The sequence below is a fragment of the Notolabrus celidotus genome, chromosome 12, assembly GCF_009762535.1.
Source record: "Notolabrus celidotus isolate fNotCel1 chromosome 12, fNotCel1.pri, whole genome shotgun sequence".
Lineage (NCBI taxonomy): Eukaryota > Metazoa > Chordata > Actinopteri > Labriformes > Labridae > Notolabrus > Notolabrus celidotus.
The window spans coordinates 31,040,581-31,062,925 of record NC_048283.1 but is presented as its reverse complement, the minus strand read 5'-3'; the positions used below and the strand labels follow the sequence as shown (position 1 = coordinate 31,062,925).

General features: G+C 40.1%; 1 protein-coding gene across 1 annotated transcript in view; it reads left to right on the top strand.

Moving 5' to 3' along the window:
- The window catches only part of rims2a (regulating synaptic membrane exocytosis 2a), a 170,845-nt gene that overhangs the window by 29,455 nt on the left and 119,045 nt on the right, over window positions 1–22,345 (top strand). The window contains exons 2-3 of the mRNA XM_034698543.1: window positions 2,305–2,515; window positions 16,038–16,327. Of these exons, the coding sequence (XP_034554434.1) occupies window positions 2,305–2,515; window positions 16,038–16,327 (501 nt within the window). The remainder of the gene's footprint in view (window positions 1–2,304; window positions 2,516–16,037; window positions 16,328–22,345) is intronic.

Here is a 22,345-nt window from a genome sequence, read left to right as displayed (position 1 = left end):
TGCCATAAAAAGAAAAAAGGGTGTTACAACCGTTGTGTATGTGGTAGAAAACTATCTATAAAACAAACAGTAGAACAGTGAGTAAGCTAAAGACTTATTTTTCTGAACAGTTTGTGGGGACTGAACTTGTTCAGAAAGGGAAAAAAAACGACGATGGTCTGTGAGAGGTTAGTGTACCATATCAATTCCCCAGGGACTTCCCACAGCTTAAACTTTGAAGACATAGATGAGTTTATTTTGAATGCCAAAACTCCTATAAACACAAACACAACCTCAATGTGTCATTTTGCATATTTTGGATCAGAGGAATAAAAATAAGACTGCTAATTTCCCTTTAAAGCAAAATACAAATACTTCAACATAAAGGCCTGTTCATTACTTTCATGCCTATTCCTTAAATGCCGTTTTGTTAAGGAATCCAGAGGCTTGTGTAGAGCTCATAGTTCACCCTCACTGTTGATATGTTTGGTCTGTCATATGTCCAAGAGAAGTCTCAGGTTACCTGCTGTGTGTAGCTGCTCTGGTGCGTCCCAGAGGTAAGAGAGCTCTAATACGCCAGCATGAGATGGGACAATAGCTAGCGTATGATTACTCGTCAGCAGTGTCACCTACATTTGACCGTGTTTGACCGAATAAGTAAACCCTCTGGAATGGGCGCTGTATGCCATCTGCCTGCTGCCTGCTGCCACCTAAATCTAATCCTCCTCCATCGTTAGATTTTTTTTCTGTTTTATGCTATTTTGGGAGTCTTTTCAGTATTAATGTCTCCCCTTTAAACATATATGCTTTACTCTTCACTTAAACCCTTTAGTTTTTAAATCTGCAACCATTTAAGACTAGGATTTTTTTAAAAGCTTTGGAAAACTGCCCAAGTGGTGATTGTGTGTTGGAAGAAATGGTCTGATACCGAGAACGGGGGAGGTTATCTTTAACAGCTCCTCTCAGTGACCTTGTTTGTCTACCATTCAGTGAAACTCAGACCATGTAGAGGCTCAGGATTAAGCACGTCTCTTTAAATGTTTGAGAATATGTGAGAATAATAAATGATTGTTGGAGGTTTATTCCCTTGATCTTTGCTTTATCTCTTGTATCACTGTCTTCATCAATCTGGCCCTCCAGAAGCGGCAGTGTAATTCTTTAGACAGCACAGAGACTTGTTCGCACGGTCACAAAATGGTCTTCAGGTGGTGTGTTGCCGTTACATTTGGGTTCTAACAGTCTGGTTGTGGGTAAAGGAAGCACGTTTATCTCAAACGCAGAGCTGTATGTGGTAAAAGGATAGCACTGCTCAATAATTCACAAGAGCTAATGAATGTTGCAGGGGATATGTGTGGCGAAACCAATTCTAATCGCCATATTATGAAGTCAGCCCAGTGTTTAGTTTCCAAGGAGACGCTCAATTGACATGTGTCATACAAAATGCATGTCAAGAGTCCATGCAGGTTTCTTCAACAGGTTGGTTTGGAGTTAAGAATCCACTGTATAAGATCAGGTGCCATCTATAGGACACAAACAGTAACACAATAGTCACTTCAGTGTCAACTTCCTAATGGGTGGTAGGTGCTTCTTTCCATACATAAAACTACAGTACAATTATAACTGTGGCCAGAATCTGCATCATTATATAACAGTGTGGTGTGTCTCACCTTACAACAGTCCTGATATAGAAACACAGGTGCAAATGATTCTTTAAACGCAAGGGAACCTGAGAAAGTGGAATTAAGTGATGTTCTTAAACTTGCAAAGCAAATTTGATACCCACCCCCCTGTTTTGGGAGAGGTGCGGTATCAAAGGAGCAGCTCAGCTTTGAAGCACCTGAGGTCATGGTGTCTGCTTTTCCTTGTAAAACCTTTACTCAGTGCACACAGCTGAGGTTATATCCGTTAGTCAGTGGGCATTATGAGCTTGCTGTATGAGTGTGATTGTGAGAACAGAACTGAAAGGTCTGTGGCAACGAGAGGGAACTGTTGGTACACAGTTAACTGGGATTAACATGTGTATTGAGAAAAAGTTTAATGCACACTGTTAAGACTAATACACACAATATTTTAAATTGATGTGTCTGTTGTTTTTTCACCAAAAAATAAAACAACACTTTTTTCTTTAGAGTTTTCATAGGTCAATGTTATTCTGATGAATGTGTATTTTGAACAACCAATCAGAGACTTGAATTAGCCTAGACTCAAAATGCTGATATGTTGTGTTGGTTCATGCTGATAACTTGTCTCCATACAAATACACATGCAACAATTCAAAAGTTATCTTTCTCCTCACTAATCTCTGTCCTTTCCATTCACTTACAGGAAGTTGCACCAGCAGTTTGAGTCGTATAAGGACCAGGTTAAGAAGATGGGGGATGAAACAAAGCCAGTTCAGGACCTGAAGAGCGAAGCCCCGACTTGTGGGATATGCCACAAAACCAAGTTTGCCGATGGCTGTGGCCACCTCTGTTCATATTGCCAAACGAAATTCTGTGCTCGGTGCGGAGGACGAGTGTCTCTGCGGTCAAACAAGGTAACACTGGCTTTTCATGCTTGGCACTCCGCAAGTCAAAACACATTTACACATGCTCATGCCCCTGTTTCAGGAAAATTCCTCCCTACTACTCAATTTGAAATCCAACATTATGAAACATTACAGTGACAACATAATCTGGGAATGAATCCAACAATGTCTCTAATGGCAACTAATGTTTTCAGATTATCAACATCTACTTCAGTTGTGTTTTTAACTGTAGCTCATAGTTATTTTATTTCACCACTGGAGGGAACTGTTCTCCCTTTTTGTTTCCCATAAAGGACCCTGATTGCTGCTTTTGTATGCTGAGGCACTCCAGTGCCTAACTAACCTCTGTAAAATCCTCCCCACAGACTAAGCCAAAGCTTTTAGTATTAGACCGCTTAAATTTGAATCATGAGCTTGAGTGTTTTTATGCAATGCCATCCAATCCTTTGCTTTTGGAGTATGTGACAGTTACTGCAGGACTTTCTAATGCCACTCACAATCTCTCTGTCGTTTCTGCCCCTTCCCTCTCCTGTCTCCCTATTCTCTTCTTTCTGCTGTATTCCTGCTCTCATGGAATTGCAACAGGAGGACAAAGTGGTTAGCATATTATTTTATGAATTGATGTGGACTGTGTCATGAAATGCTGTGACATATATAATAACACATACAGCAGCCAATTATGACAAAAATAAGTCCTGTTTAGTCTTGTCTGTGAGTCTGTCTGGGCAGTGCTGAAGTAATCTGAATTAGCATTAAAAAAAATCCGTTTTTCAAGAGGGTATGAAACATGTTGACGTTTGAATACAAAGAGAGTTTAAGGTGTAAGGTTTAAACCAGACGCAAGGAATGATATTAAAAGAGCACTCCTTATATTTTATACATGAAATGAAATCAAGCTTTAGCAACTAGAACCGCCCAGACTGGGTAAACAGTATTATTATATTCTCTCTGCCTCTAGAGGAAACCTCACAAAGTTTGAAAAACAATAACTCTGATGATATCATCTCGGTTATATAAATATGTGCTTGAAGCTTCACATTTTCAACAGAAGGCTTTATTTCTGTAATGAACCACATTGATGTTTTTACCAGGCAGGGATGGTAAAATGAAGGGCATTTTTGTGTTACATACAGGAAATTACAATTCATTGTTGTACAGACTTGACCTTATTTTTTGTCGACATATCTCAAAAAACTCAAGACACATGTATGTGAAATACCAAATTAAAGAAGCACCACTGTAAGCATATTGTTTGCTTTTCTAAATGGACCTTACTCTTAAAAATATAGGTTGTTATGTAAGGGATAATGCATGGTTAGCAGGGTAGACAAGGCCCCTCTGCCTTGTCTCACCCTGTCATGATTCTATTTCCCATAACTACCCGCTAACCATAAATTAACCCGTGTATGTACTGGTGCCTAACTTAATATACAAACACATTGGCAAAAAAACATTGATTGAAATATTCTTTTATAGATTCAAAATTATTTATGTATACAGTTTTCAAAAAGCAGTCCCAGTGGCAGTAAGTGTTCCATGGTGATGGATTCTTCTCTGCCTGTTGGGGTCGATTTAACATCAAACCGTCCTCATTCAGCTCTCCTTCTTCTCTGAGCTCTGTGCTTCACACACCTTAAAAAAACAAACAAGGCAAAAGTCAACTTTTGACACTGCTGCTATCATCACCACCGCTCATGCTTTAAGTTTCTTTGCAGCGATCAGTAACCTTAAGATGCGCTCACCTGCTCCAATCGTTGCTAGGATTGCTGGACAGGATCCAATATGTAAATATCCATGTTGTTTAGCCTGCTGTATTAGCATGCTAACTGAAACTAATGTTTTAGCCACATTGTTTTACCTCACCTCACGGTCAATGGCAGGGGCATCAAACTCATTTCAGTTCAGGGGCCACATACAGCCCGAGTTTATCTGAAGTGGGCCGGACCAGTAAAATCATAACATAATAACCTATGAATAATGACAACTCTAAATGTTTCCCTTTGTTTTAGTACAAAAAAGTACAAGTATATTCTGAAAATGTTCACATTTAATGAACTATCTTTCTCCAAAAACAGCTGTTGTATTTTTCAACATGATAAGTCTCATAGTGGGGCAGAATATTTTACTCTTTAAGCCCTGAAACCTGCTGCCAACACATCAAACACACAGGTTTACCTGACACAGAGTGTAATGTTTACAGAAAAAGAACAGAGATTATAATAATGAAGAAGGTAAAGTTGATTATTTTGGACCCCTCAGCTCCAGCATGAACAGTTTGCTTGCTGAACAGGGTTGTATGCAGGGCTGTAGTACTAGTGTTAGTAGTGACAGAGTGCACCTGTAAAGCACCCACATGTATGGTAAGCACGCATACAATATGTGGCTCCTTTCGAAGATTGTGGATCCACCGCTCCTACTGTGACAAGTTTACATATATGTAAACTTTAGTGCTAACTGGATCATGTTATAGTGCTTTGAGAAAAAATGTCCCGGAGCACCGTTAAAGGCGCTCTGTTAGCACTATGATTTTATGTGACCCCAAGAGGAAAAATTTGAGATAGTAGTTACTTTTATTGAAAAATTGCAGTTAATGTCTTTGTAGTTTTTTCACTTTGCAAAGTCGTTCCACAGGTTGGATTGGATTGGTTGCATGTTTGACACCCCTGGTCTATGGTATCAAAAAGCAAAAGCAAAATGTGTCGGGACTCTTTTCCGCAGATTGATTTGACATGACGTGTGATGAGTTTGCTTCTGACATTGCTCATGTTGGTGAAAGTTAATAACCATTGTCAAGGTTTTTTTTTACCAATCAGAATCAAGCATCTTGCACAACCGGAAGATCAGTGAGAGCGCCAGGTAATAAATGTTCTTAAAGATTATCTGATTATTGTACCATAGCTATTCAGATATAATTCTTCTTATATTTCTGACGACAGAAACCAGTAGGGGGAAAAGCTCGTCTAACCAGGATATTGGTAGAAACATTTGGATTAGTGTGAAATACCGCATCTATTCCAGACTATCCCAAGTCAGTACTAAAGTAGTAATAAAGTGTAATAAAGGGTAGAGCAATACAAATCAGACAGAGGAAGCAGTAATGACTGATTGCAGCATTGAATACCCTAAAGGATTATCTCTATCTGTTACAAAGACAACCAGATGGACACATCACAAGGGTCACATTATCTTCCTCTGGCATATTTAACATAGATTTCCCATAGCTGTCTGATCTGTAACCTGACTGTGTTTTGCTGTTGATTATAAAACAGTAAATAAACAGTCTGAATGCATCGTAGAAAGGTTGTTTATCTGCAGGTTTCATCCAAACATGGAGCACCAGAGGCACCAGGAGATACCTCTGCCCTGCTGCTCCTCAACTGCCAAGACCTCAGTTGTACAGGTTGCTATTGTTCACCGCTAGATAATAGCTGGAAGATCAGTTACCTTGTTGTACAGATGGTGTTGAGTAATAACAGTGGCAGCAGGCTGGCGATGGATAGTCAGGGAACATTGGCAGAGAGGCCCTGGGATATGCCACCAGGGCAATACCCACTATTACCTAGTGTTACCCTGTCCTCCCTACAATAAAGGTCAATTCTCCATCTCATATATCACCTGAATAAACATAAGATTATAGAGTTCTTATAGCATCTTACATGCAAGAATAATAACTCAAAGAAAATTATAAAACATTTATAGAACAGGGATGGAAACCTGTTCTCAGTGTAAAATGATGGGAAATGAAATACACTGTGATAATGGTTAAAAAGTGGTTAGAAAAATACATGCGTTTAGGCCTGTATCAGGAAAGTGAAAGCTATTCAAAGGCTGAAAAGCAAAGATATACATTTTATTGTCTTCAAAATATTTAATCTTATTGTGTATAGTATTTGGTTTGACAGTATTACCATTTTTTGAATATATTTGAATGTGTGCTTTTGGAATAAGTTTAAAATCCAAGCAATAGCTTGTACATATATCGTTGAGAGGGGTAGAGGGGTACAGATATCATAGTCAGTCAAAGAAAATGGAAAGCTATTATGGACAAGAGCGGAAGAGTCTGTGAGGGCATAAGGGGGTAAAAAGAGGTTGGTTGGATCTCTGTGCTCTTACATAAACTGTCTGTCCTCTATTTATCTGGTAAGACAGTCCGGGATCTCTGGTTCTGACAGGGGCTGTTGGATGAAACAGGGTCAGGGTGAAGGCAGGGGTCCACCTTTAGCTCCGTCCTGTTAAGATGAGACATCTATGGGCTGAATTGCAAAAATTAACCGTATGAATATATATGAGTGATTAATGTCACTTTGTTTGGTCCGAGTCTCTTTATTCACAACCGATTATTTTGCTTTTTATTTTCTCTTTAAAAAGGGAATCTGCGGATATTTCTAAAAACGTAAACTTTTGGTAGAAATGCAGCAAGAAGTGTTTTTTTCTATTGATGCTGTGAATGTTGTTTTATGTAAGCAGCATTGTCCAATAAAGAGAACTAGACACTGTAAAATGTAAGATTTCCAGTACAAAACACACAGAACCCCACGTTGTAATATTGATTATCTGCTTGTAGTTGCAGCTGGACACAAGTTTTGACTACTCTGCACAAACAACAGGCCGCAATTTGCTAAAATCGACTAGCTTGTCTGAATGCTTGTGTCAGGAATGCTTGAGCAGTGTCAGTGAAAGAGGTGGCGGTGGTGAAATCTGCCCTTTTTCCATCCGTCTACTCTTTCCCTGTGTCACAGATGGTGACAGTACTGGCGAGAGAGATCTTGTTCTGAGAAACAGCATTGAATATTTACAGCTCTCTGTGTCTTGGGTGGCTAGAAGAGCCTAGTTTGCTGAATTAATATAAGGAGGGACTTAGAGCTTCAGGTCCAGGGTCTGATATTGCCGGATATTGAATATGATATTCATAAATGAGTAACATACTGAATATATGAGTCTTTGTGTTTTTGTTACTTTAGAATGAGCTCTTTATATATATATGCAGGGAGCATGTCTTTATGTGCAGTCTGCCAGTATGCTGCATCTTCATGTTTCTGCAGTTGCCCATAACAGATGAACCTGAACATTTGGTCTTTTCTTTTATATAATTTAAAGGAGAGTTGTTTGAAATTTGCAACACAAACACATAATGGCTTTAAAGCTTACACACTGGTCTTTAAAGCATCTGGTATGTATCTTGGAAAGATAGCCCCCATTGATGGCTAATAGCTGTGCTTAATACTCATGTTTGGTGAAGTGTCTGTGTCATTTGATGTTTAGTCACACTACATCACTTTACCTTATTACAACAAGCTGAAAAATACGTAGATATTGAAACGCAGATAGATTTTTTTTGATTGCAGGAAGTTCACCCATGTGACTTTGCTTCTACTTGAACTGCAAAGCAATGGGTTAAAATGTGGAGTGACTCTTTATACAGATTAAATGTGTGTCATGAAACCTCCAGAACCCATACTTTTATAAGTGGAGCTCCCCTAGATTTTCAGCTTCAAAAAGAGCCTGAGGAGTCTACAGTCTCCAGGGAGGATGTCAGTGGTGATTAAAGCTACGCTTGAAGACAAAACATGTACTTCTTGGCCCCTTAACATTTCTGCTGTTAAATTGAAGGGGAAGTAGCCTGCTACAATACTTTAGAGGCCCCCCTTCAAACTTAAACTGCATTTTAGGGAATAGTATGTTGTGGTATATTGAATAGGTTCTTGAGTTTTTTAGCATCATGGATTGTTATTAGTGTTATGGTACCATAAAGTCCACATGCAGTGAACAGCATACACTGTATTTCACTTTATTTTTTGAGGATTGACATTCCCAATCAGCCTACTACATCTAAAGCTACCAGCAGGGGTGTCGTAGTGGGGGGGAAAGTGGGACTGACTACCTCGAGCCCAAGTGGGTAAGGCCTGAAATAAAGTGTGTTTTCTACTACGCTTTTGTTTTGTTATAACTGCAACAAGATAATTAAAATTGTCTGAATAAATAAACAAACATTCAGAATTCCTTTCTGGAAAAAAGGGGAGTCTCTGTTTACGTTTGGACCGCAGCTGTCTGTCAGCAGCAGGCAGCTCCTGGGGTGCTGAGTGGACAGCGGCTGTGGAACAGACCGTGAGCAGTCATCTATCAATGTGGATGCATGATTAACACGTTAAAAAAGCATATACAACGGGCTATTAGTGTGATTTAAACAGCTGTCTATGCATTAAACAATGGCCACTGTCATATTTTCACAGCATCAGGTGTGGCTGAATCTGATTAAAAGTAAACTGTAGGCTTTTAGAGTTTTATTTGACTTCATGAGGTTAGATTATGCCAAATAATGCCCCCTTGTTGTTATTCAACAAGTCACTTGGCTTCAAATAATCTTGTTTACAGAGGTGGACAGTCTGAAGGTCATTATTGTGCTGTTACATTTAGAGAAATTCTAAAAAAAAATAATATTGATATATAGCTTAGATTTGAGTCAGTTAACCAGGATAGGTTTAAGCATATATGTTTGTTTGTTGCAAATAAACCAGTATTATAGCAGCAATGTTATATTTCGTAGGGTTGGCTGTGGTGATGGGGCCCACTGAGATATCTTTTCAGGGGGCCCAGAATTCCTGGCAACGCCCCTGGCTACCAGTATACAGTACTAATATTTGGAGGTTTGTACTGCATGCAGTGTTACACTCCATTTAAAGCAATAATATAGTATTCATATCAAGGTGGTTCATGAGAATACCATGATGTGTGTTCCATTTCATTAAAATAGTAAAGGGAAAATAGGAGTAAATTCATTTTCAGCCCCAGAGCTACAGCTAGCATTATATGTTTCTACTCTGGACATCCTGGAGACATAAATATTCATCTTCCTGCCTGTTTGTTAGATATTAGGCGGATGGAAATATCAAATAGTCTAGTAGCAGTGCCCTTTAAGGAATTATCCCACCGTAAGTGAACGCAGCACAGTTCCTGACATGTTCAGGTCCACATTTTGCAACCTCTGACTTCACATTGCTGCAGATAACAAGAAGAGAAATACCTTACGATGGCGACGACAGCAGCTGTGCTTTTTTCCCCTCTCTCTCTTTTTCTTTTGAAGCCCAAGTCATGGTCACAGCCCGGACTGAGTCGGGAATTACTGCATGTGCTTGTTAACAGTATCACAGGAGAGGCAGTGCCAGTTCGGTTTTCTGCGTAACCGCGTTTTTCTGTCTGACTATTAGACTGTTGGAGGAGAGCTGGGACGCGCCGCATATGTAATGAGGTCTCATCAACTCCGGCACAGCTCTGACTCTATATCACAGATGAACTAATACAGCGGTGCGGGGACACATAACGTGATTTGATGCGTTATTGCGCGGCTCACATGTTCGGTCCCCGTAGACCCACTGACATTGAGTACGGGATTGTTTGCACGGTTTGATGGATCCAGTGCGACGATTGAAGATTGGGACTTCGTTATTATTCTAACTCGACTTTGGCTGCTGTGATTGCGTTGTTGAGAGAGGCAGAGAAGAAGAACACCGCGTTGGTTTAATGGATCGGATATGGTCAGTGGAGTCCCCGGTGTAACCTTCACAGTGTTTTCAGCAGCTGCTCTTCGACAGGCAGCCTGTTGTCTGGACTTGGAGCTGTCCGCGGTGCTGAAGGTCGGCAGTTTCTTCATTTTTCTGGAGCCCAGTTGCGGACAGTCGTCACCACATTATGAAGACTTAAACACTGCGGTCTTTCTGCACAGGGGCAGTGTTTTCCCCCAGTGACACCATGGGTAAGCTGAGTGTGAGGCTGTGACTGCATCGCCTTTTTAACGGTCATTTTGTTTGCCAGAAATGTGACCATTTCAGCACGCACGGGGAAAATGTACAGAAATCCCTCCTGGGGAACCACTAACGTCGCATACGCCCATACGGAGATATAGAATGTATGTCACTGTGAGGTTTTTACGCAGTAGCCTATTTTACCGACTGATTCAAAAAATGAGCGTCATGTCTGTTTCAAATTTTGACACGGTTATGTCTGAAAGAGGAGGGGGGGCGACAGACACCATTTCCCTGTAACACCTTGTTTTTGTTTTTGTACTGTACCCCCCTCTCCCCCTCACGTCTCTGAACTTCAAACAAGGAGCATAAATATTCATTAAGTCTATTATTATTACTGGCGTGAACACTAAAATTAGAAGCTCATTAAAATGTAATTCACCACGTGCAGCCACCATTGGAGCATGTGAATGTAGCTCAACTTTCATCCTCATTGGCCGCCAAATGAATCACACCAAAATGCCCTGTAAACTTTTTATTCTGAACAACTGACTCAAATGCCCTATTTCATGTGCAGCTTCCTCTGGACAGAAACAACAACAACTACATCTAGTTAATTATAAAAGATCCATGTATGTTGTTGACATGGGGTTATTACGCTGTGCTATGTAATGTAGGAAATATCTGCAGTCACATTATAGTCATGAGAAGCCTACACCTATTACCTATTCAAGGATGTTTCCACCTATATGATATGCAGCACTTATTGACCTACCTAAATGCAATATCCGTCAATGCAGCAGAACACACTAATGCAGCTCCAAGTTGTAGCAATTATCTGCTCTACACTTAATAGATTTTATTGATGCCAGAGTAAAACTGAACTCGTGACAGGCTCGAATGTTCTCAGGAATAATCAACTCTTCTAACAATAAGTCTTTAATGAGTGGTTCAGTTCGCCTGGTTCAGGTTCTCGTTCAGGTGAAGGAGAAAAACACCAAAGCAATAGGACACCCATGACAGGCCACTGACATCAATTTTGCAGCGTGCCATCCTTAATATTGACTTCTAGTTTTCTGTTTGTTTAGTATCTCCGATCAGGATGCCCATGTTGTTTCTCTTAACTATGAAATAAAATGTATGTGACAGTCAAAGGTGACAATCAGTGCAAAGGCCCTCTCTTAGAAATCAGGAGAATAATGTCAGTAATTATAATGCATATATTGTTATGAGAGTTCAAAATGAATGGATGTAAAACATCCTTTGATTAAATTTAACATTGGAGCTGACTTTCCATTTGAGCAAACTATGATATGCCTGGAAGGATATTGCTGATTCACTCTGGAGCCTATGTTAAGTAATGTTGTAGTGTAGTTTAATGGCCACAAGAGAGAGCTCAGTGCAAATCCAGTTGGTTTGTGTATGTGAGCATGGGTCCTCAAGAAATCTTTCAATGGAGCAGTCAAAAAAATGTTAAGTGCACAGTTGTAAGAAGCGTATGACTTTTTATGAAGTAATGTGTGATAAAAATATGAAAAATGTTAAGTTTGTTTACAAAATCCAGATCAAATGGTTTTGATGAGCAAGGCCAAATATCACACATCAAATTGGGATAGATGGATGTTTTCCATCAGATGGTGTGCTTCAGTGACAGTGTTGTGTGCAGATTTTTAAGCCATTTCAAGCTGACAAGGTATAACAAAAAAACAAACAATAGAAACGAAATTATATATTGATCTAATGGCACTGGATGTTTGTTTACCTTAATTTAGTTTCCTAGCCTATGGCACGTTAAATAGAGTATAAATCTTCCTGCCGTGGTTGTGTGTTCGGTTTTTAGCTTTCTATTTTTAGCTGGAGGTTCAATGACTATAAAATGTGCAAACAGAGAGAAATGGCCCTGCCTCAGGGCTGCAGCCCCCAACCCCCTGCCTGTGCTCAGCCGTGAACAGTTAGGGTGAAGGGTTGTGTGTATGAGTGTGTGTGATTGTGTATGTGTGTGTGTTTGGAGAGTCTTGAGCAGAAAAGCTGCAATGAAAGTGTTAACACCTCTGGCTGATACAGCTGCTTGACCTGCACATGTGCCATTTTGCATACATGCATTTATTATGAAGTCTCAGTAGTTTAACGGAGAATGAGGGGTTCAGCTTCCTATCAGTGTGGGCTGAGCTCTCACTGTCTTTGGGCTGCTTCCCATGGTAGCCTCATGCTGCATGACAAAAACTGAAAAAAAGTGTGATGAATGAAACAGCATGTTTCTGTTACTGTTGAATATTTTATATTTGGGTACAGCACAACTAGATGATTATGAATGTTTGAGATTTGAGAGCGTAGGCTACTCTTTCTCAGAATGTGAACCTTACAGCTAATACTCTCTATTGCTTGATAAAACTCTATAACCCCTTGGCCCAGTGTAGCCTTTAAACCCCTTTTAATAATCCCAAAATGTACTTTCATCAAGCTCAAAATGAAGTTGTACATGCAATGTTTTGGACCTATGAGATTTCAGCACAGCAGTACACTAAACATCCGAAGTGCGAATCAAATCCAAACATTGAATTTTAACCTTCAGTCAGCTCAACATTTTCAGGACTTATGCACACTATTATTTGCCATTTTTAATGCTAATATACAATTAGGCATTCACTGATAAATTAAAAGAGTCCAGGAGAGTTCAAGGAATGTGAACATGGTTAATTATTATTGGCAGACTTGGAGTTGCAAAAAAAAGGACTTTATGTTAATTGCACTTTGGAGGGGTAAATATGTAGGTCATAGGTGCAGTTTTCTGTGAGCAAACTGGGCCTATTAAAAGAGAGAAGCAGAATGAATAATTAACCTTAATTACATAATCTATCCTATTAATAGAGCTCAAACTTCCAAATGCATTTTAATGGTACAGTATATCCCTAGAATACTCTACGTGAAGAGGATTCATCATACTGAAATTGTTCACATAGAATTATTTGGATCTAATTTGCAGTGTCTGGCATGCTCATACATTCCAGGTGCATGAAGTGGTGTGTGGTTGATTAGCAGGAAAACTAACCTTGGTGGCTCCTGGGTCTCATCTGATGACTCATGGTTTATGCCAAAGCTTTCACCATGACCCCAGTTAAAGAGTCAGTCGTAGCCTCGCGAGCAATACTCCTCTGGGATACATAAAGCGCAATTTGTTGCCTCGCTTCTTCCATTGTGTGTCAGCAAAATGATAGCCTATTTGAAACATTGATAGCTGGTCATAAAGGCTTCATGTGTCAATATCACAAAAGCTAGTACGTGTTACCCAGTGTGACTGTGCAGCATTTTTTGCACTACATTAAATAAATTCCTAATTGCTAGTCAGCAAGTACAACCCTGTTGATTTTATATTTTATAAAGGTTACAAGCAGCCAATACAAAAGTATTATTTCCATCTATGTGTTTGTTCAAAAACCATTCATGTCGTGCTACAGGTTGCCAATCCCTCAGATTAAGTTTTGATTTGTCTGTGGTTGCAGCTATGTACCATCCTTTGCTTGGGGTCATCCATCCACTGAGATAAGCAGCTGTGGTTTAGGATTGCGCTGCAAATCCAGTCTTTGAACTGCTGCATCCAGTACCTGTACAGAGCAACAACGTCTAAGCGGGTTCAGTTAATCTAGAAATAACATATCAGTCAGTGTTTGATTCAGTGGCCAGCGACAAACTCACTGACGGTTGGCAAGGCAGTATCCAGAGCTCCCTCACACTAATAACAGTAATGCACTGACTCAGCACTGAGACTGTAGAGGTGGGGAGTGTGGTGGGGGGTTGGGGGCTGCTGTAGCTCTTGGGTGCGCTACAGGCTGTCTGGCCTGTCAATCATTTGGCAAGCTCCAAGTCTTCTCAAGCACACTCCAATACCCATACCTCCGTATTATTACATATGCTTGCTAATACATGTATATGGCAAATGCAGTTAACCAAAAATACCAGGATCTTGTGTTCAAGGGACTGCAGATGTAAATGGCAACATTTATGTTCAATATTGTATATGGTCCCTGTACAAATAAAATCTGAATAATAATAATCCAGTGGTTTGGCAGCATGCACACTGGTAGATTTCTCTGGCTAATCTGACCCACAATCCTTTGCACAGTAGACGATACATGACATTGATAAGTAACTGAAAGACAGTAGAGAGATGTGCTACTGTGCAAGTTGCCCAAAAAAACAGACAGATGATATCACCACATGCTTTCCTGGCAGGATGGCTTGAGTCACTGAGTTTTACCTTGTAGTGTGCGTGTGTGTCTTTGTACATGTGTGTGTGGTGATCAAAGCTTCTGTCTGCTCCTGGATTTATGAGGCTAATGTGGTGAGCGAACTGCTTGGGCTGCAGTATAGATCAGACAACAGGCACAGCATCACAACTGTATCTACTGTACCTTTTGTAAATGTGTGAATGATATCTGCAGTCATTTTGTCATGTTGGCTCTGCACTCTTCCAGTGTTCCATCCAGAAACAATAATTTTAAAGTAATGCGCTGCAATCTAACACAGAAAAACAAACTTATTTGGGACATGGTAACCTTCAGTACAGCTCCCTTCCACTGAAGAATCTACAGGGATTATTTTGACTCACAGTCTCAGGATTTGATAAAAATAAACTAACCCCAGCCATATGGCTTTACCTATGATCAAAGGCTGCTGCATGTGTTCAATTATTTCACCGTTTGCTACATCACCATGAGTTGTCATTGGTGCTAATACTGCTGCTGTGGGGTGAAATGCAAAGGTTTATTTTTATTTTTCTTCAAGTTTAAATTCATTTTAAAGTTCCTGTGAGGAGTTTTTAGCTGGTAAGAAATGCCTCTATGGGACTATGTGACCAAGATCATTTATTTATGTATTTGTATTCCTGCATCCACTGCTGCGACAGTGGTGCAGGCCAAAGTGAGTTACTCTGGAAACAGCTTGTTAATATTGGAAATACTTTTTGATATTTTGCACTCCAAAGTTGAACAATAAGTGACAGTTTTTGCTGTTAAATAAAGCTGGATGAGAATTTTCATCAGAAAACTCTGCCTACAGAGAGATCAAATGTACCACTTTATCCACAAATGTATTCAAATCAATGCAAACCCAAAGTTCCTCACAGGCTTTAAATCTATTTCATGATTCCTGGTTTCTGAACACTTCATTTTATGGGTGTTTCAACGTTTTCACAAGCAACAGCATTAAGCCTGGTTTATACTTCTGCGTCGAATCAATGCTATAGCCTGCGATGCCTACGCACGTATCCTCACCTGCACCTCCTACAAAATGTAACTATGCATCAAAACAATGCAGACCGAAAGCCCAGTGATTGGTCCGCTGGACGGCATTGTATTTCCTGCATTTACAGCACTTCTGGAATCGCTGCACGTTGGCTGTACATTTCATCTCCTCTGATGTCTCCTCTCTATTCGTCAATGTAATCATTGCTGTATGATAAACTGCAACATGTATCAGCTCTAAATTAACATAATATGTTCAGAATGGTTGTGAAAAAGCAAGCAGAAATTTTACTGGAACCAGAAACAGGCGACCCAACTATCAGTAACAACACACAGCTTTCAAGCGTTTTGGACACATTGATGCATAAGTTTGTAGTTCTCACGTCCACGTCGGCTGCCACAGAAGTATAAACCAGGCTTAAGTCTTCACATTTATGCTACAGCTTTGCATAAATACTCAAATCATGCCATCACACCTCATTGTAGATTATAAGACAACCAGCCTGTCAGTCACCATTCCAAACTATTAACACCTGTTTTTCTTCCCTGTAGGTTATGTGGGTATGCAACTTGTGCCGAAAACAACAAGAAATCCTCACCAAATCGGGGGCGTGGTTCTATGGCTCGGGGCCTGGTCAAGTACGGGGTGTGTTTGAGGGTGGGCCACAGGGCAAGAAGGCCAAACTACAGGACCCGTCCCTTTACCCCTACCAGGGAGCCTCAGGGGACCTGACACCAGGATCAGACAGAAGCAGACCTCACGGCGGGCTCCTGCCTAGACAGGCGTCCCTTGACAACGGCTCGGGGCTGAGGTACTCGGGACCAGACACACCCATTGACAGGTCAGTTCTGTGTGTTTAGAAATGCATGCACCTTCACCTGAAATACTCTGATTTTGATTGACGGGTTTGGTTGGAAGTTGTTTGACTGAGAGATGACATATGTTTTAAAGAACTGACATATGATGCCGCTTCATGAAGGTGCTTGCATGTAACTGCTGAGTGCCTTTAACAATTAGCAGTGACAGCAGAAAATGAAGCCTCTTGTGCCTAAGATTAAGAGCAATGTCTACTTGCAAGCCAGTCAAGGCTCTTATCAAACGACTTGTACATGCAGCACATGAGGCCTATAAAGGAGACAGTAACTCAGCAATTCTACAACAGCCATCCACCCACTCTCTTACACATTACATACAGGCACATATTAAGCACACAGCACATATCATCTCAAACGGGTAACTGAAGCTAATATAGGAAGCTGAAAAATGAAGAGTGTTGGAATGAATTTCATACAGTCTCTACCTTTTAGTGAAAGTGCATTTTTTGTACTTAGATAAGTGATTTATCCTCGGGAATGTTTGTGGGCCAAGGCCAGACTCTGAAGGCTTGAGAAAAAGCATTATCATCATGCTTTTGGAGTTAAAAAAAACCCAAACAAGAGTAGGCCTAAGTGCAATGCAGAACTTTGTTTGGAATTTGTCTTATGCACCAAATGCCCCCCTCTGGATGGCACACTCTCAGATGAAGACAAAGCGGACATGCTGTGCTTCTTGTGAACCTTATATCCAGTTTTCTATTTCTTGATACTCATGCCAAATAAGGAAGTTGCTTTGATGTCCACATGGGGGCTCCTTCCTCTTCTTTCCTCCAAGAAGAGGAGGAGCAGCTTGTAGTCAAAATCAGCACACTGTATGTATTTTCACAGCAGTAAGGCAGTGATCTATTTCAAAAGACTTCTCTCGTGTCCTTGTTTGCTCCATCTCAAGTGAAAGATGACTTAACATTTGATTGAAAAGATTATGATACTTAAACTTGACTCAACTTTTCAGAGATCTAAGTAGGTTTATTCAGGCTTTACTCCAAATTGTCTTAAACTATCTTCAGTTCGGAACGTTAAAACTGATGTGTAAGGAGAAAGGACGAAAGTCATATTGACAGCAGTGAAACTCTGGAAGCAAACACGCCCCCTCTTTCTCTCTTGTGTTACAGTAAGGCTGTAATATCAGGTTTTGTTTTCCATAACCCTTGGTGCGTCACAGCAGGCACAGCCCACAGGCTAACAGATGTCTTTATCTCTCTGCTGGTCCCCTCTGCCCACGAGATCAGACTTCTTGATGGGAAGATGGGAAATTGCTATGTGGCATGAGTTGTGCCATCCAATGGGGTGCAAACTCTGAAATGAAGTGGTGTTGACTCTATCCCAATCCAGCCCACGTCTCTGGTCCCTGTTTCTTGTAAATGTATACTTAGTGTGGCACTACTTTAGCTAAGAGACAAACCAGCATGCACAAGTATGTGCTCATTGTAAGCTTGGAGACACAAGTTGTTATGTCTATGTCCTCACTGCAACTGCGGCCTTGTATTTACTTCTTCATACACTTAGGACCAGCAAAATGAGAGAACTCCATGGGGAAAAAAGTGTTTTAATTGCTGATAATTTGCTTTAAATTGATGTTTTGATTGATACATACAGCACACCTGCACATTAACCAGGCGTGAGAGTGGGGGATGAGTGTATGCATTTACTGCTCTCACAGTGTAGTAAAGCTGCTGTGAAAATGTGACACTAACTCTGAAACATAGGTGCAATTTTTCTCCCCTGCCTTGGTGAAATTCTTTCTGTGCATCCCTTCTCTAAAACATCATCCATTATGTTTCTATACTTTTGCTAGACACCACTCAGTGCAATAATCAAGCGCAGAGCATCCTCTGTAACTGCAAATTGTAAGCAAAGCTAAACGACTATAAACTCTAAAGGGTGATGCAGGATACAAGTCTCTCTCAATGCATCTGGAGCACATTATCCATCTTGTCCTCAAATGTCTTGCAGCTTTAAGATGTTTTTAAAGGATGATAATACTAACTATAGATCAGGCTACTCTTAGTATTCATTCATCCAGTCACTTTCTGTTCCAGTAAAAGCCATCACCACTGTGTTTTAATTGATTGCCTGGCTGGTGGAGGTGGAGATGGCACTGGGGAGCAAATCTTTTTTTGGCGAAGCCTACATTTAAAGTGACACAACAGGAAACAGACTTTTAGAGAATCCGAGGGTTAATGCTGATGATGGATAGCAGAGAGTCCATAAATAGAAATCCCGCTGCATAAGCACCAAAACCCACTTCCATTAATCTTAAAGAATGTTTAAATTAACTTCTGAATCTGTTCTGCTGGAAAGAGGAGGGGGGAAAGTTGACAGACTATTTATAAGGAGAAATAACTTGGACAGGTTTCTAATTTATCTTGTTCTCTGGGGTGTCATTTGAATGAACACACTGATACGCTGGGACAGCTGCAGTGTTGGATGAAGCTGATGAAACAACAATGATTACACTTAGATTGGAACACACTCACTGGTGAAATTTCCACACATTCTGCATTTTTTAAAGCATATTCAGCCAAACAGCAGATTCGTTCAGGCTGCCAAAAATGTTATAAGAAGACGGAACAAATACCCAACTTGGACCGGCCCTAAGAGCTCAGCACAGCCACTGTCTAGGGAGATATAGCTTTATACACTTTAATTCATCATTACTGAGTCAATTCAAGACTGTCTCAGTTCAGCCTGATCTGAGCCACCATGAAGACAACCACTGGTTTGAAAAGTCTTTAGTATGACACTTGGCTGTGACCATGTTGGCATTCGGAAGCTGTATCATACTAGGGCAAGAAGGTGGGCGAGAGTAGGGATGGGCATTTAAGCCAAACGACTATTCAGTAATCACTGGAATCTATTCAGCGATTATTCGTAATGGAGCGGGATGAGCTGCTGCTAGTAGTGGGTACTGGCAGCGTCTGTCTTAACCTTTATGCCAGTGTTTCTGTGACGCAGCAGTGTAGCATGTATGTTTATATTCTACAGCCATGCTCAGTTGATAATCTCCATTTCTGAATCTCACACCACTACACATGTATTTCCAGCGACTGGCACTAATGTTTTCTTCTTATTTTGCTATTAATGCAGTTTGCATTTTTCTTCACCTGTTAATTCATGCTGCACAAAGCTTTTTAGCCACTGTCTGGAGGGAAAGCTGTATTACAACCAGGTGCCTGTGAAAACAATGAAAATTGTAATTTATTATTAAACAACAGCAACAGTTCTCCACATGAAGCTTCAAAACATCATAAAAACATAGTGTGAAACTTTAAAAGTCACTTCTTTAAATCACATTTAGAGCAATATTTGTGATCTTCTTAATTTAATTTGGTTGTGAAAAATATATTTAAGTTAAAAGTTACAGTCACTGTAGGGGCCATAATGTTGTTTTTCGTGTCTTATTTGTTAATTGTGATTATTTCCATTTTACGGTTTTCTTCATTTATGGTTTTGGGTTCATGGGTGTGGTTTACCTTTATCTACCTGCAGTTGGGTGGCGGGAGGCATTCAAAGAGGGTGAGTGGGGTTGAATATTTTTTGTTGACTGCCACTGTCATCTTCATTATTATCGTTTATTTAGATCTTTTTTGGTATTTAATTATTTTGAGTGTTTTGTTAATAAACAGAAAACATTCCTTGGACTTGCACCTTTCAATCTGAACCGTTTCAGTCACTGTTAAATCCAAATGCTAAATATAAATGTTAAATATAAATGTGAAGTATAAATATAGATGTTAAATAGAAATAGAAATGTTAAATAGAAATGTTGATTGTTAAATCTAAATGTTAAATGTTAAATATAAATGTGCAAATTCACACTGCCACCTAGCGGAAATCCCCAAATAAAAGCTCCATAAAGCGATACCGACTTAGCAATTAGCAACTTAGCTTGTCCGCACCATAGACTGGGTCAGTTCTGTCTCTGAGTGTTGTGAAATCTCTTTATTGGATCCAAATCTGCCTTTCCATCATGAGGTAGTAACCAGAATAGGATTCTATTTGTGGAGTTTGCTGACCAGGGTAGTTTGTTTATCAGAATAAAGAAGAGAGTAGGACTTGCTCACCTGCAGTGAACAGCCCTACTGGGGAACTGATTACAGTAGCTTGCTGTTCTCTCCATAGGGAAAAGCTTACAACAATCGGGACTCTATGGCACTTGCCACATAAATCATTGTATGCCAAACACTGTTCAGGCTAACAAGCCAGGTAGGGTGAGCGTTAGAGCTAAGCCTAACATAGAAATAGCACAAATAAGGCATAACATCTGTCTGATAATTGCATGTCTGATATTTGCATGACAAATCCTGAAAGGCAGCAACAAGACACACACTGTTGGGAGCTGAGGTCCAGTGACTGAATTACTGACTTTGTTGACTTCTAGCAGACAGTTAAAACCATCCTCCTGTCACTCAAGATGACCATGAATGAAAAAAAAAGCAGAGAGCAAAACTATTTCTTATACCAGACTGCAAACATGTCTAATTCTGGACTTAGGGAGACCATCTCTATTTTGGAACCACCCTCAATTGGCCACTAGAGGAGTTGCAGTTTTTGCCCACTCTACATTGACTGTTCTTCTAAGCCCTGGAGGTCACTGTCGACCAAAACGGGCCCCACTTTTATGTATTTCATCAGCAAGTAATACAAGGCTGCCTTAAAGTCTGTCCAATCACTTCATTTGACCAAGAGAAACGGTTTCACAGACTTCAATACAAGTATACCTGCCTTCCTGTCTACTTACCTGACCTCTGGCGGTGCAGCATGAGATGAATCCTCCACAATATAAAGCCAGTGAACATACAAGAATGTCAGAGAAGAGAAGCTGGAAAATGTTGACGACTATTAACTCCTCTATTTGAATCTTCTTAATAAGTGAGGCAATACATGTTTATTTCTTTGAGGGAGAGAGGCTCTCACAGTTTTTTAAGGTGAGATTATTTAAATGTATGGCTACATTTTCAGATTTCGGCCGCTATTCTGAACATGGAACGCAAAACTAACTGAGAAAGTGTGTAAATGTATCTTCAGATTATCTCTAAGTGAGACCTGTAATTATTTTGCAAAGAAAGTGCATGTTGTCACCACAGATACTGGGTCAGTGTGTGATGGAATTGGGACAAAGACGCGTGCTTAAAACAGAGTCATCACAATGTGCCACTCCGCGTTAACTGTTAAATAAGTGACACGGATGATGTGAAAACACAGTGAACTTCTTCCAAACATATTCCTCAGACAGCGGCAGTGACATCGTGTGCTCTGTCACACATATAAAAAGCTTTTCACATCTACAGATCTTCTTGGAAGTGATTTTTGAAGAACAGATTTTGACACAGGAATAAACAAAATTAATGAAGGCTGATGTTCATTTAACTAATTCAATGTCAGTATCCTGAAACACTGGTTCTGTCACAGTTTTGCTGACACCCTTAAAGAACAGAGTTTATATTATTCACACCAGCATGCTCTAAAAATAACTAATATACAGGTAACCTGTTCTTATAAATGACCCTACGACATTAATGAGACTAAAAAAAAAGTGCCTTGTCTCTAAACATTTTGAATTTTTAAACATGTCAGTGTCAAGTTAAGGGATTAAAGGGATGAGAAAGGGAGCTTTAAGTTAAATGCTTTACAAATCAGTGAGTTATTATAAGCAAAATGATAATGTCATTAGATAGATAGATAGATAGATAGATAGATAGATAGATGGATAGATGGATAGATAGATAAACTGAATCTTATCAAATGTTGACAGAATAAACTGAAACGTGTTGGATCACAAGTAACCCTTTGGGAAACCTAAGAGGTTTAGGTCCCTTATTGATAGACACTCACCCTTCAGTGGCTTACTAGCACGGAGTGGTGCTCTGACGGGTGGTATGGCATATGTAGAAACAAAAATAACCTGATGGCAGCACCGTCTCCCCCTGCTGTATCGTTGGTGAGTGCATGAGAGAGGCTGGAGAGATATGGCAAAGGGTGTG